The 13,684-nt window shown below is 54.2% G+C and overlaps 8 protein-coding genes across 8 annotated transcripts; 2 read left to right on the forward strand and 6 right to left on the reverse strand.

The window, feature by feature from the left end:
* Positions 1 to 253: 253 nt before the first annotated feature.
* Positions 254 to 2,844, reverse strand: BAUCODRAFT_33830 (uncharacterized protein). Its single transcript, XM_007677898.1, is given in 4 exon segments — positions 254 to 373; positions 392 to 1,322; positions 1,379 to 1,427; positions 1,483 to 2,844. 3 exon segments carry the CDS (start codon positions 2,368 to 2,370, stop codon positions 637 to 639), a joined length of 1,623 nt encoding a protein of 540 aa, XP_007676088.1. The 5' UTR covers positions 2,371 to 2,844; the 3' UTR covers positions 254 to 373; positions 392 to 636.
* A 296-nt stretch (positions 2,845 to 3,140) lies between these two features.
* BAUCODRAFT_33831 (uncharacterized protein) lies at positions 3,141 to 4,241 on the reverse strand. The gene has a single exon (XM_007677899.1). It carries the CDS (start codon positions 3,829 to 3,831, stop codon positions 3,382 to 3,384), a length of 450 nt encoding a protein of 149 aa, XP_007676089.1. The 5' UTR covers positions 3,832 to 4,241; the 3' UTR covers positions 3,141 to 3,381.
* Positions 4,242 to 4,373: 132 nt separating this feature from the next.
* Positions 4,374 to 5,730, reverse strand: BAUCODRAFT_33832 (uncharacterized protein). Its single transcript, XM_007677900.1, has one exon. It carries the CDS (start codon positions 5,456 to 5,458, stop codon positions 4,517 to 4,519), a length of 942 nt encoding a protein of 313 aa, XP_007676090.1. The 5' UTR covers positions 5,459 to 5,730; the 3' UTR covers positions 4,374 to 4,516.
* A 243-nt stretch (positions 5,731 to 5,973) lies between these two features.
* Positions 5,974 to 7,727, forward strand: BAUCODRAFT_476841 (uncharacterized protein). Its single transcript, XM_007678342.1, has 2 exons — positions 5,974 to 7,414; positions 7,493 to 7,727. Exon 1 carries the CDS (start codon positions 6,370 to 6,372, stop codon positions 7,303 to 7,305), a length of 936 nt encoding a protein of 311 aa, XP_007676532.1. The 5' UTR covers positions 5,974 to 6,369; the 3' UTR covers positions 7,306 to 7,414; positions 7,493 to 7,727.
* A 59-nt stretch (positions 7,728 to 7,786) lies between these two features.
* Positions 7,787 to 8,066, reverse strand: BAUCODRAFT_33833 (uncharacterized protein). Its single transcript, XM_007677901.1, has one exon. The coding sequence runs from the start codon at positions 8,019 to 8,021 to the stop codon at positions 7,854 to 7,856; it is 168 nt and encodes a 55-aa protein (XP_007676091.1). The 5' UTR covers positions 8,022 to 8,066; the 3' UTR covers positions 7,787 to 7,853.
* Positions 8,067 to 8,071: 5 nt separating this feature from the next.
* Positions 8,072 to 8,962, forward strand: BAUCODRAFT_156634 (uncharacterized protein; the record flags this gene model as incomplete). The annotated part of the gene is made up of 1 exon (XM_007678343.1): positions 8,072 to 8,962. One exon carries the CDS (start codon positions 8,072 to 8,074, stop codon positions 8,960 to 8,962), a length of 891 nt encoding a protein of 296 aa, XP_007676533.1.
* An 80-nt stretch (positions 8,963 to 9,042) lies between these two features.
* BAUCODRAFT_33834 (uncharacterized protein) lies at positions 9,043 to 10,135 on the reverse strand. Its single transcript, XM_007677902.1, has 2 exons — positions 9,539 to 10,135; positions 9,043 to 9,488 (listed from the first exon to the last, which is right to left on the reverse strand). The coding sequence occupies exons 1-2, from the start codon at positions 10,023 to 10,025 to the stop codon at positions 9,343 to 9,345; spliced, it is 633 nt and encodes a 210-aa protein (XP_007676092.1). The 5' UTR covers positions 10,026 to 10,135; the 3' UTR covers positions 9,043 to 9,342.
* A 399-nt stretch (positions 10,136 to 10,534) lies between these two features.
* Positions 10,535 to 13,252, reverse strand: BAUCODRAFT_70791 (uncharacterized protein; the record flags this gene model as incomplete). Its single annotated transcript, XM_007678147.1, has 2 exons — positions 10,535 to 11,442; positions 11,491 to 13,252. 2 exons carry the CDS (start codon positions 13,250 to 13,252, stop codon positions 10,535 to 10,537), a joined length of 2,670 nt encoding a protein of 889 aa, XP_007676337.1.
* Between the last annotated feature and the right edge of the window lie 432 nt (positions 13,253 to 13,684).

Below are 13,684 nucleotides of genomic sequence, written 5' to 3' on the forward strand. Positions count from 1 at the left end.
AGTCTGCCGGCAGTAACTACTACAATGCGCTACACTCGAAGGATTTCCAGGCTCAAGTCCCAACTACAGTGGTCTGGTCGCAGACCGACGAGGTGGTCGATCCGCCACAGCAGAACGCTGATCTTCCATCAGCGACCGCCATTGCGGTTCAGGACCTTTGTCCCCTCCGGATCACTGACCATGTCTTCATGGTTATTGATGCAGCTGGCTTTGCGCTGGCACTGGATGCACTCCGAAATGGCGGTACAGCTAGTCTTTCGAGAGTTCAGCGTTCCGCATTGAGCACCTGCCTCAGGATCACGGCGAAGAATATGAACGTTGACGTTGCGACGCAACTTCAATCTCTCTTCGATGACCTCGTCAATGGCTATATGTAAGACCACCTCATTGATTTGGACGCTAAACATATGCTAATGAATCCCAGTCTTGGTGCGCCAAGGGTGTCCTCCGAACCAGTTGTGATGGCTTATGCTCAAACGCAAGCATGATACTCAAGCGCTAGAGCATTGCGGACAAGCGCAAGCGAAGAAATGTGTACATATATGATACTCTAGCTCGTACATGAGATTGCTGCAGCAGAGTTTTGAAAGTCAGTATGTTGGAAGAACCGTTCCGACAGCGCGTCTAATGCTCAGCTCAGCTCTGCCGCACCTTGAATTGAGCCCTCACTCCCTCGTTAGCGGAAAGGAAATAGTCCAAGTATTGATACTCTGTGGCGTTTCGTTGCCCTCGCTCAATGTCGCGCATGAAGGTCTTATCTCTCAGCTGAACAGGCGCCAGCTTCATGTTGAACTCCCAAACCAGCCTTGCAATAGCAATGCTGATCTCCATATACACCAACGGCTTGCCCAGACAGCTCCGGGGGCCGAGCGAGAACGGGCAGAAGACGGAATGCAGAGCCTCTTTATTCTGGCGATCCTCGGGCAGCTTCTCATCTTGGTGCAGCCAGCGGTCTGGGGCGTACGTAAAGGGCTCGTCAACGTAGTCCGGATGATGCTGAATCGCGTATGCTGAGACGCCAATCTCTACGCCGGCTGGAAAGTGGAGGCCCATAGCTGGTATGCTGAACCCACCTTCGAGCACCTCTCTGGGGAGCAAGCCAGCCACAGCAGGAGACATCCGCATCGCCTCGTCAATGCAAGCGCGCAACCAGCAGCAGCTTTGCATTTGCGGACCCATGTGAATGTCCTCAGCAGATGCGAATGTGGTCCGAACCTCGTCCTCTAGGCGAGACAGAGCGTTGCAGTTGTGCAGGAGATAGTATAGCACTGCTGACATGGTTGTGCTACTCGTGTCGGAGCCAGCGACGATCAGAGTATTGCCTACGCGGAAGATACATAATTAGCAGAGCTGATGGATGTGTTTGAGCTTAACTCACCTTCCATGAACAACTCCGGTAGTGGAAATCCTTGGCCGGTCTCCGGATCCTACGTTCAGGTTAGTTTGGAAGGGCGTGACACAAACGTGGTTACTTGAGTATACCTTGGCGTGCAACAGATAGGAGAAAATGTCACGCCTGCCACTCTCGCCGAAGCCATTTTCCTTGGTGCGTGCCATGACCTGCGCTTTGCCGAAAGCCAGATATTTTTGTCGATCAAGATATAGACTGCGCAGGAAGGGCAACCACTTCTCCAGTCCACGCTGCGCCAAGACCGGCATAGCAGCCACGACGTAGTTGCGCTTCGCAGCTTGCCCGAGCAATCGAATACCTTCACGGTTTTCAGGCTTGTCGCCGAGAGTACCGAAGCTTTTGCCGAAGACAAGATCGCCCATGATATCAAAGACGAGCCAATTGAGCCAGCTTGCCATGTCGACTTCAACGCTACAGCCTCCCTTCTGCTCGCTTGGTTCGGCGACAGATTTGAGCCTTTCTATAAGGTCTTGCACGTGCCCTTGCACGTACTGCTCGAGACCACGCATGGCCGTCTCGGAGAAGGCCTGACCCATTACTCTGCGCTTCCTGGCATGGTGGGCTTTCTCTGTAGCAAGAAGAGTGCTGATAGCGCCCGGGGCTGATCGAAAGCACTTATAGAAGGTCGACTTGCGCACATTGGCACCGTGAGCGTAGATAGCCTTGAGGGCCGCCGGGTCATTAATACTCAGTGTGTTCGGGGATAACCGCACCAGAGGGCCGTATTTCTGGTGCAGACGGTGGAGCAAGACATGCTTATCGCCCTTGTAGGCGTGGTAGACGTCGTAGGCTTGTGTGAGCCGGCCGAGCAGTGGTCCTGGATACTTCGCTAAGGGGTGCAAGAGCAGCACGTACACAATGTAGCAGACTAATGAGGTTGCAAGCGTAATGCCGAAGACGGAGCCAGATAGGCAAGAGTACGAGCTGGCGCATGCTCCAATGGCATTTGAGAGTGCCATGTCTGCCAGGACAACGGAGACTGGAATCCTTCTAATGGATGAGGTGGAAAATCAAAGAGTAAGCTGCCGGTTGCCTACCTTTTCACTTACGCACGAATGACTTGGGTTGATCTGAGGTGTATCAGCAGCCACGTGAGCAGCCCCACCAAACTGTCGCGAATTCACAGCTTGTAGGTACATCGGCGTCACCGTGGCCGTTAGAAGGAGTTCAACCAATGAACGTTTCCAAACAGCCTTGTGAAACCACGAAGAGCTTCGGCAGGATCCACTAGCCATCACAAATGGTAGGACGCCAAACGACAAAGGCAGACGCATTCTCTTGGCAACCGTGCGATTGGTCTCGCTAAAGGCTTACTCAGGTAGGTCGGTACGCATGCAGAGTGAGAAGCGAAAGGTCGGTACGGGGAGGGGTGGTTGTCCGGCTCTGGAGCTCACGAGGCGGCAAGTCGGGAGCTTGGCGTAAGTTACCACCGAAAGCTGGAAGGATGTGCCTTGGGAAATGGAGTTCGGGATGCCTGCTCAGCTATATGCTTCTTGCGCCCGGCTCCCCACCACAAATGTCCGAACCAGGCTGTCACTGTGTGGTGGATCCAAGAGCGTTCCTTCCTTTTCGGGATGCTATAAAGCGCTGCTCACACATCTGCACTATTTTGATGGCGAGATCAAGGGTGCCCATCTGCATGGTACAACAATGCGTTCCCATGCAGCAGAGCTTCGAGCTTCGGGCTAGCGGCTGTTCAGCTCAGCTCTAGCCGACTAGGCCTGCTGTGGCGTTTTCCTGAAGAGTAGCTACTTTACAGTGGTATCTTGACCACGTTTCACAACCGTAGTGTTTTCGACGGTCAACGGAAACGTCAGCGCCGACTGTCCGCGCAAGCGACCTAGATCTAGAGACTGTCAGTTGACGGTCCCTGCTTTACAGCCCCTCATCAGGCTTGCGCTTCGTCGCTGTCAGCGTAAGCACAGTGCGTCCACATCCGCCAGGCACCTTGCGATCATTGGCGCAGTAACTCATGATGGAGGCGAAATGCAATCAGCTTCTAGCAGGGTCATCGGTGACACTACACCACCGAGACCGCCGATCGTGAGGACGATGTTTAAGCCGTGCTCGAATCTTCCTTTGACTCCAATGCCATGCGAGGCCCAAGTCGAGTCTTCGTGCCCCACATGGATCGACTTCTGCTGCCGTTCGCTGCGTTGAAGCCACTCCTGCCGTTCTCGTACCTCCGCCTCCGAACGAGGGGTCCATATCTCCAACGTTGTCGCTCGGCGTTGAACAAGGTCCGTTGTGCGACCTGCTGCAGCTTTCCTCAATATTGGTGACGGCTCGGTGTCTGTCATGTCGCTCTTCCGCTCCGTCATGGCTGGAGAAGGCAAATGATCGTAACGTGCTTTGCGCCTAACGCCAGGAATTTGACGAGATTGATCTTTATAATCCGTATACAGCTTCACGGGTATCATTAGGTCCTTAATGTACCGTCGAGCTCACCCGTTCGCACCGCACGTTCTTGTAGCAAAGCGTGTCTCGTCGCACACCAGCGCTTCCACGTGGCCTTGGTGTCATCGCGGAACACCCTGCAAGTACGTGCGAGGGTCTCGGCGCATCGCTAGAGCTTGGTCTGGCGTATCATGGTGTGGTTTTAGGTGCTTAGGTAGGGGATCTCCTGACGAAATTTCTGCCGGTAGGGCGAGGAACTAAGACTTTCGCAGGTTATGTTTGTCTCGCTTCTTGCTGCGTGAAGCTGAAGCTTTGTCTGTGCCAACATCCATCTCCTGAAGCAAGAGCTGACACGGCGCGATGTCTGCATTTCGCTTGCATTTGCGACTTGCCGCTTTTGCTGATGCCATGGGACCGGGCATGTTAGAGCGTCTGGACGAGGTGTCTACAGGTATTTTTATTGCCGTGTAAGTCGGTGAAGTCTCATTTGTTTATGGTAGTCCATTCCCTGGTTCGCAGTAGCGGGAGACCGCGAGCTTATCCGAAGGACAAGGACAATAGTTCGGCGGGAGCCTCGTTAAGAGGTGGGAAGATTAATGGTTCAATTCACTGCAGCTACATGGTAAGGGTATCATCGTCTCTCACTTCATCTAATCATGACCGCGATCTTTGTATCCGCGCCGAATCGATCCTCCTTCGTGTGCACCGTCAATCTCTTTCATCCGTGTAGTATGAGTCAGTCTCGTCGTCACGTCTCCGCCTGTTCCGTGGCGGTGGCTCCCTTCTCGGCCTGAACTCGTCGACTCTACTGCCTCCCCTACTGTGGTCCCTGCTGTCATGATATGGATCTGCGTACTCACCTCGGTCTTTGCGCCGCACGTGGACCGACTTTTCGTCCTGATGCTTCGTGAGCTGCTTCTCCCCTGCCCTCGCAGCCACCGCACCTAGTACTGCACCACCCATCGTACCGAGAAGCCCTCTGTCAGCTTGATCGCCAAGGAACGCCCCAGCTGCTCCACCCAAAAGGGTAGCACCTAAGCCTCGATCACCATCACCGGATCCTAAGAAGTCCTTGCCGCGCTGTTTCGGCGGCGAGCGCTGCTTCCTCGAACGTCGATCATCTTCTGGCGGTGGTAGAGGTCGCGGGTCACGGCGTCGATCGTGGTCATACTCGTCCTCTTCGTACCGGGGCCGGCTACGACGTCTGCGCTCTCGGTCGTCGTAGCGCGAGCGCTCATCCCAATGCCTATCTTCTGTGTGCCTGTCGTACGAGTCTACCGATGGTGGAGGCTGTGATCTCCTTGCATCGGATTCCTGCGGTGGCGGGCCGTAAGCATCGTTGTACTGGGCCCATGCCTTCTCCTCATCATAAGGTGTCAATGCTTGACCGTCATCCGGCCCTCGCTCACTTTGGGCGTACGGCCGTTCATTCTCGCGACCACCTGCGGAGCCGTACTCCGAGCGTGGTGGAGGTGGAAAGTAATTAGCATCGTATCCAGCCTCTTTAGTCGGTTTCGCTCGGCGGGGTGGCTCCTCCCGTTCGTATTGGTCATATGCTGGTCCTCTATCGCCATGGCCGCCTATTTTAGGGTCGGGGTGTCTGTACGAGGTGTTCGGCGGCTGTTGGTAGTAATCATCTGGGCGAGACATGTTCGGCAGGTCTATTGCACGTTGCAATAATGGAAAGTGAACGAGCGACCTACCTTAACCTTATCACGCAGTGGGAATCGTAACGGGTGGGATGCGCTTTACAGGTGCGACACACCATGGAGAGATCGGCGCATGCCAACTGCGCCTCCTGCTCATCCTGCAGCTACCGCCCGGCTGCAGCATGCACGTCATAGTCGAGCTGCTATAACACATCAAACCGGAATCAGCGTGCGTTGACGTGGTAGCAAGACAAATATGACCGAAGCCCGTTGTTTTCCCCGACACTGGCCGTTCAACGCCCAGTCGCCGTTAAACCGTAGACTCTAAGCAGAGCACGGGACGGCCTTCGCTGAGTCAGCGCCGCGGGCTCTCCTGGTCGTCTCCTCCGACTTCACTCGAAGTACATGTGGAGGTTCACCACATAGCCAACATTCATCGTGTAATCGTTAGTGTCTGGAATTGTCATCTTGAGCTTCCGATCACTGTTGCTCCAAAAGTGAAGACTTATACCTCTTCGTGAATCGTGTGACTGCTTTGTGCTTCTGAAAGTGACCACGAAATGGCGAAATTGGCACACTCGACTGCCTTTCCGTGGCACTTGGGTGTCTTCGATGCGCATTGTCATCCTACAGACACAATCGCAAGCCTGAAAGGTCTGCCGAGGATGAGCGCAAAGGTGCTCACGGTGATGGCCACCCGTGCCCAGGATCAGGAGCTCGTAGCTGAGGCTGCTGAGAAGTATGGCGTGGCGAAGGACGATGTTGAGTGTAACAGCGCGGAAGCCCGGAGGTAGGTTAGGCAACAAAGGTACACCCTCCGCACCTTGCTCCTTCACACCCCACTGACCAGACTTCAGTAGAGGACACAAGGTCATTCCCGCATTCGGATGGCATCCATGGTTCTCTCATCAGATGTTTGATGAATCTGAATACGACGATGCCACTGCTCTTACAGCCGACCAGAAAGTGTCCCATTATCAGTCCGTCTTGACGCCAAAGCCAGATGAGCGTGACTTCTGCCTTGCCCTACCGGATCCGCGCCCTTTCGGACATTTCCTCGGTCAAACTGAAGACTACCTTTTGCGGTTCCCATTGGCACTTATAGGTGAAGTAGGATTGGACCGTTCCTTCCGTATCCCTGAGGCTTGGCTACCAGGGCAGGCTGATGACAGGAATGATGCATTGACTCCTGGTGGCCGTGAAGGGCGTCAACTCAGCCCGTACAAAGTGAGCATGGATCACCAACGGAAAGTTTTGACTGCTCAGCTACGCTTGGCCGGCAGATTGGAGCGCGCCGTCTCCGTCCATGGGGTCGCTGCTCATGGCATTGTCTACGAGACTGTGGCCGAGACTTGGAAAGGGCATGAAAGACGTGTCCCATCGAAGCGTGAGCGCAAGCGAGCAGAAGCTGCCGCGAAAGCTGATGCTGAAGCCTCAGCATTGGCAGACGCGCCCGACGAAGGCGACGACGCCGCGCATGACGTGTCGAAGCCATTCCCGCCGCGGATATGTCTGCATTCTTTCTCCGGTCCTGCAGAAACCGTGAAGCAGTACATTGCTCCCTCGGTACCGTGCGAGGTGTTCTTCAGCTTCAGCACAACGATCAATGCCTGGTCGGACCGAGACACTGACCGGCCAGGCAAGGACGGTAAGGTAGAAGCCGCAGTCAAGACCGTGCCCGATGATCGGTTGCTTGTGGAGAGTGATCTGCATACTGCGGGCGAAGACATGGATCACTACCTGGAAGAGATTGTCAGGAAGCTCTGTGAGGTTAAGGGTTGGGACCTTGAGGATGGAGTTCGCCGCCTTGGTCGCAACTGGCGCAGATTTGTTTTTGGCAAAGAGTGACTGCTTGAGTGGCCGTGTGGACGCGTGCAGCTTCTAGCGAATGCCCACAGTATGAGAGCGTGGCGACTCTCTAGCCTGTCACCACCCTCTCTTCCCCTGATAGCTACAAGTAAGACAGATAAATAGCTGGGTGCCGCAACACTCTCAGCATGATCCAAAAGACTGGCAACTAATACCGCTATGACAGCATCTATCCATGACGGCCAATCAAACGATACGTTCATGACCACATCAGCGACGGACACCCTGCGATTGAGCGTCAGCCATTCGAGTCTCACGAGAACACGTCTAGCATACGTTTAGCATTCGTTGCTGGCGTGATGACAAGTCTTCTTCGGAAGAGTGGCAGAGCATGTCGTTCCTGGATCCGCACCAACCTTTATAGCCCGTGGTCAGCTAAGCTCAATTCACGGACATATCCACACGAGCCAAACGACGTGCCTGCCCTGCGCTGCAGTTGCCAAGGCGCCCAGTTCTTTGTCTAAGACACCTGCGCTCGGTCTTCTTTGTAACGACAATGCGATTGTTGCTCGTTAGAGGCGGCTGCATTACAGATTGAAGGCCACTCTTCCAGCTGCTGCATTGATCTTGCTAGAGGAGGCGGCATCGGCGCGTCTTCCGTCAGCAATACACTGAGAGCAGTAGCTAAACACCGACGCACCTCCGCTCCGCAACGAACAATCTGCTTCACGTAACGAATCGAGACTCGCCCTCATCCGAGTCTGACGGCTGATCCTTTGGCAACCACACCATCAACCCACTCAGCATGAACATCGCCGTTGGCTCGGCAAACGGGCAATGGAGCCAGCCTTATAGCTACGGCAGCCATATCTCGCAATGGTTTGGTAGTGGTTCCCTTGACATCATCAACTTGACTTCGAGCAACCAAGTTCCAACACCAACATTACCGACCCCTTCGTCCACCACTCTTCAGCATCCAGGACACACGGTTTCGACTGCCCAGCATGGAAGTAGCCAAGCTACGGCCGCTCCAGCAACAGGCGCCGTTGCGCGTTCGCTCATAAGCTTCAATGAGCCGCCGCCAGTTCACCTTTTCGCGCAGGACCCGGACAAGATTCGTGGGAGTAGGCTACTCAATCTGGCTCGCGTCTACAGCAATCAGCAGATAAGGCTGCTGAGCAATCCCGGTCTCGTTGCGAGGAACCTACGAGAGCTGCAAGACAATACGGTAACGCGACGACTGACGTTAGCCATCGAGTCGCATGCCCGCAAGAGAGGCATCGACAAGGCTCTGGTCAGGAAGTGGCTCGACGGCGAGCGGGCCGCAAACGAGGTTGCCCGCAACCAGAATAGAGTTACGCAGGCTACGAGGCGGCGGACCCTACGGGCGAAGCAAGTGCGACAGTTCACATCGACACCCAGCGGCCTGCCGAGCACTCCTCAACACTGCCATCCGACAACTCGGCAAATTGTCACGTCAGTGCCACGTGAGAGCACGCCACAAAGCGGAACGAACAGCACACCGGAAAGCACGCTAGGGGATATCTCGGATGGCACAGCGGATGATACACTGGAGCGCACGCCAGAGAGCTCGGCAGTGGTCGAGCCAGACAACAACGTCCTCGACCAGATCGAGTACGTTGACGAAGACAAGGAAGTGTTGACGGAGCTTTTCCCGTTCTTGATTGGTAGTTGAGCGCCAACGACATATGAGTTGTAAAAACTCAAGACGGATAGGTTAGCGTGACGCCTCCGCAATGGCGCGGCACTCGACGTACTCTTTGTGTGGCGTTATCGTGACTAGGAGCGCCTGTATCGTGGCGCTCAGTTCCTTAATACCTCACCCGGTCTTGCATTGTTATGGTGCACCGATATACAGGTTGTGCAAGAGACCACCGTGTCTTCCTGCAGCCGTAGGTAGACGGCGAAATTGGACTTGCCGAACTCATCTCAGACCACGAGGTTTCGTTCATTATGACACTGGCCTCTTGCTACGCAAGTCCCGCGTTGCAGCACTTTGTACGTTAATTAGAGTCGGCTGGGAGTATATAGCCTCGCAAGCTAACGAAGGATAAGCTATTCTTTCCTTGATCCAGTGGTATCGTCTTTACTTTCCGCTTTGGTCCCTTCTTCAACCTTGTTCCCGCCCCCCGTGACCGCACTCCCAAGCCCACTGGCGAGGTTGTACCCGGTCTTACCAAGTCCAGCGACGGTTTCGTAGCCTTGACAACGTTAGCATAATCGTAGATGCCACTGCGAACGATATCCATACCAGCATTGCCTACAGTGTCTCCGACATCCTTGACCGCGCCACCCAACGTACCGACAGTGCCTGTGGCGAAGTTGCTGGCGTAATCTACCGCTTGTCCAGCGTAGCCGTGAGTGCTCTCGGGCAGGTTGTTCTTGACCATGCCGTGAGCTCCTGCAGTCGCACCGTCTACGTACTGCAGACTTTGCGCATGGGCTGCGTCACCAGTGCTTTTGATGTAACCAGCGCCCTGCTGCTGATAATCGCCAACCTGCTTCCGCAAGCCGTGCGCTTGCTCCTGTGCAATCTGCGTGTAGCTTTGGGCTTGACCCTGAGCTTGCTTTGAGACATCCTGTCCTTCACCCTGTAATGAACTGGCTGTCTCCTCACCTTTGGCCTGCGTGGTTTGCGCAGCACCTTGCGCTTGATCTTGACCCTCGCCCTGCACTTGCTGTTCGCTCTTCCCCGGAAAGATTTCGAAATTGACGACAGAATTGTCAAGGACACGCATCTTGTCTACACCAAGCTAGTAATAAGAGGTAACGAGTATAGTCTCGCGTCCCACAGAGTGATGAGTATAACAAGAAGACGGAAGAGAACTAAGCCTACCTTGGAGTTCTCCACGTGGAAGGCACATCTCATAGCAAAACTGTAGACGGCGTGCCGCGTTAGCACTCAGATGTTATAATGGCTGAAAGCTTGTTCGTCAGATCGCAAGCACCACATTAGGCTATGGAGTGGGAAAGGAGCGACTTTGCGCGTCTCATGTGGAGTCGGACGAAGGCTCCGCCACCGCGTCATCGTGCTTGAAATCCGCGAGGAGAATTTGTTTGCCAGGAGATTCACTGCGGTAGTAGCAGTATCCGGTAGCAATAGGCTGTTGTTAGTTCTGGCCCAAGAGCATTATAACAATCTCTCGCCTGATCAATAAGTTACATTGCCGCTATGCGATCCACCTCCCACAAGTTTGGTCGCTAGTGGACGCCCAAACTCCGCGCAGAAAGACCCAGACAGATGCAATCAGAAAAACATCAGGTCGTCGTCCGTCCAGCCAATCTCCAGCAATGCTTGATGTACGCTTTTCTCCAACGCTTCGGGCCCACATACCAGCACCATAGCATCGCCGCTGCCAAATGATGCCCGATCGGCATGCTGTTTCAGCAACGGCGCTGCAATTCGGCCTCGCAGGCCTTCCCAATCTTCCGGCGCTTTGGTAAGTGTATAGAGCAGATCGCACTTCTCCTTGTTGTCCTTCGCAAACGTATCAAGATCCGCTTTGCATAGGATATCTTCCAATAATCTGTTTCCGTTAAGGATGACGCACTTTGTCTTGTCTTCGGCGTCTTGCATTACAGCTCGGAAGACCTGGTAAATGGGCGTGATACCGCTGCCACCGCAGATCATGAGGAATGTTTTGACATTCCTTTCCATACCACTGACCGAACACTTGCCACCTCCCAGGTATTCAAACTTGCCAATGGGACCTTTGAAGTCTACAAAGTGACCAATCGGTAAGGCATCCATAGCCTGGCTCATCTTGCCACCCTTTCGCTCTTTCGTGTCGAAGTAGATCTTCACCAGTACGTCCATGAAACCAGCCTTGCTTGTCTCGGATATCGGCGTGTAGCTGCGAATGATGGCTTCTCGGGTTACAGGATCTCGTAAGCGAATCATCAAGTGTTGACCCGTCGGTAAGCCAAGCGTTTGTTCGTCGTGCTCAAGCTTGAACGTGAAGATGCGGGTATCCCAAGAGACGGTAGATTTGGTGTGTAGAGTCGCTTTCTTCCAGGTGCGCGAGTCCAGGAAGGTCGCAGATGGTTCCGCTGAAGGATCCGGTTGTACCTCTCCTCCGGCCAGCGCTGCCTTGCCCTCTTCCGACAACGAGCCGATGTGATAGTCTTTCATCATCGCCTTTGCGGTCTCGCTATCTATAATGGGTCAGCATCTGGTTGTTGCGATAGGGGCACTGCACTCACGGATCGCCATAAATTCATCGGTGCTATCCAGCCCGGCCGCAGACACAATGCTTTGAGCGCCGCCAGGATGCTCTTTTAGGAAAGCCGTACCATCATATACCTCGCCATTAACGACAAACCATGGAGCGTCCTCCTTATCATGCTTTCGTAAATCGTCAACGTTAATAATTTCAGTAAGACCGTCCTTCGTCATGACAATCTCCCTCGCAGCCTCCGTCACGGGTTCGGGCGCCTCTTCGCTACCTATCTTCTCACCCCAGTACCCATTCGTGAGATTCCCTCCGGCCTTCTTGATACGTTCCATCCAGCCGCCAGGCATGAGAGCGGGTAGTGTTGGGTGCTCGAAACGTAAGTAATCTTTCTCCTTGCTAATAGTGACGCGGAACCACGGGTTGTTCATCATGCCGAGCACACTCCAGTACATGTCCCGAGGCTGCACGTTCATGCTTTCGTCCATTGCCCTTACGAAAATGTCACTTGCGGAGGTAAGCTCCGTAACTGGGATGTCGATGTTCCAGAAACACCAGCAAAAGCTGCTCTCACGGAACTCTATGTCGAGTGTTCCTCCATACATTGGCACTCGCCCAGCTTCTCTATATCGGTCCTCTGCGTAGTCGATGTTGGCCAATCGCCATGTCTTGCCTTTGTCAAGTGTGACCTCCACTCTGGTAATGCGACGTCCGCCACCGCCATATGCATAGCCTTTTACTCTGTAGTTCGGCTCGCAGCCCACCAGGCATAGCTGTTCCTCATGTGCCGGATAAGCAATGGCGGAGTTCGTGCTGAGGTCGTAAATCGCATAGCGCTCGTCCATCCACCACTTCGGATCGTTCGCGCTTTCTTCGGGCGACACCATGGTCGGCAGCACTCGGTTGTCATAGACATGATACCAGTTGACGCTAGGCTCCGCTGTGACGATGAGACGCTTTAACCACTTAACGCTACGCCCACCAATCTGCCCTGGGATGACTGCTCGTAACGGCTTGCCATGATCCGGTCGGAGCATCTCGCCGTTCATCCGGTGAGCCAACATCATGCCTCTGTTAGGATCCATTACCCAGTTGAGCTTGACCGAGGTTTCGTAATAGCCGTTAGGCAGCTTGTCCGCACCTTCCATGCACACATACCTTGCGCCGCGCTTTGGCCTCGCCCTCTCCAGCAGGTCGGACATGGAGACACCGGTGAAGATTGCAGTAGAGACGCCAGCGGCACCCCACGAGAAGCCTTTAGTCTTGCGAACAACATTTTGCTCTTTCCGTCTATTACCGGCGCAAACTAGAGTTATCGGGTAGCTTTTCTGCTCGTAGTTGGCGATGAGCTCTTTCAAAGAGAGTTTGAGAGGGTGCTCAACCATGCCCTCGACGGTGAACTCCCAGTCCGGAATCTCCTCGTCCGACACTTGTGGAACAGCGCCATGGTTGCGGACATAGAACAACTCCGGACTCGTGAGGAAGCCTTCATTGTACAAGTCGGACAAGGGAGCTTCAACATTGAAAGGGTGGACACCGGTAAGCCGAATCAGCCTGGGATCTCTGGGAAGCCATCCATCTGGAGTCTTCTTGTCGATCTCAAGAACCTCCGTAGGTGGTGAGGTAGGTGGTGGAAGTGGGAAGCCAACTTCAGCGCACTTGGCTCCCTCTTCAAGATCATCATGCTTTCCCGCATCGCTATTGTTGTCGGAATCTGGTGGGGTCGGGGGCAAGTCGGCGGACACTCTCCGTAACTGCTTAACCTCTTCATGCGTTGGTGCTATAGTAGCCATTCTGTGTACGAATTCGTGAAACTCAAGTCTTTCGGCGATACCATGCCATGACAGACTCCACCAGATTTCTAGTAGAATTGAGAGAAGGGTTCGGTGCTGTAGCTGCAATAGTATGAGGAGAAGAGCACCTACTCTGACGTCCACACTAGTTAGACGGAATAGCAGTCCGCCGTCATTCGGCTACAGAGCAATTCCCTCCTCCCAGGGAAACCACCAGGCCAGCCCAAAGGCTCGGAAAAGCATGCTCAATACCAGGAGCGTCGGCCGCGGAAGAATCTCTCTTTTGGCAGAAGATCAGTCGGTGGGGTACATCAAGTCGCATTGGGATCAGGCTTCTAGAAGCTGTTGGTAGAACCGCCATGGTGCGCAACGGGGCCTAACAAACGAAGGAGCGCGGTGATTGGGAGATTGTGCAAGCCTTATCAGCACACC

The sequence above is a fragment of the Baudoinia panamericana genome, assembly GCF_000338955.1.
Source record: "Baudoinia panamericana UAMH 10762 unplaced genomic scaffold BAUCOscaffold_6, whole genome shotgun sequence".
Taxonomy (NCBI): domain Eukaryota; kingdom Fungi; phylum Ascomycota; class Dothideomycetes; order Mycosphaerellales; family Teratosphaeriaceae; genus Baudoinia; species Baudoinia panamericana.

Coding starts and splice junctions, on each gene's coding strand:
- BAUCODRAFT_33830 (XM_007677898.1), bottom strand. CDS start 2,370: ATGGCACTCTCAAATGCCATTGGAGCATGCGCCAGCTCGTACTCTTGC. Junction 1,428..1,482: donor CCTATCTGTTGCACGCCAAG/GTATACTCAAGT, acceptor ACCTGAACGTAG/GATCCGGAGACCGGCCAAGG. Junction 1,323..1,378: donor ACCGGAGTTGTTCATGGAAG/GTGAGTTAAGCT, acceptor TCTTCCGCGTAG/GCAATACTCTGATCGTCGCT.
- BAUCODRAFT_476841 (XM_007678342.1), top strand. CDS start 6,370: ATGTTTGATGAATCTGAATACGACGATGCCACTGCTCTTACAGCCGAC.
- BAUCODRAFT_33831 (XM_007677899.1), bottom strand. CDS start 3,831: ATGATACCCGTGAAGCTGTATACGGATTATAAAGATCAATCTCGTCAA.
- BAUCODRAFT_33832 (XM_007677900.1), bottom strand. CDS start 5,458: ATGTCTCGCCCAGATGATTACTACCAACAGCCGCCGAACACCTCGTAC.
- BAUCODRAFT_33834 (XM_007677902.1), bottom strand. CDS start 10,025: ATGCGTGTCCTTGACAATTCTGTCGTCAATTTCGAAATCTTTCCGGGG. Junction 9,489..9,538: donor AGACACTGTAGGCAATGCTG/GTATGGATATCG, acceptor AACGTTGTCAAG/GCTACGAAACCGTCGCTGGA.
- BAUCODRAFT_33833 (XM_007677901.1), bottom strand. CDS start 8,021: ATGAGGGCGAGTCTCGATTCGTTACGTGAAGCAGATTGTTCGTTGCGG.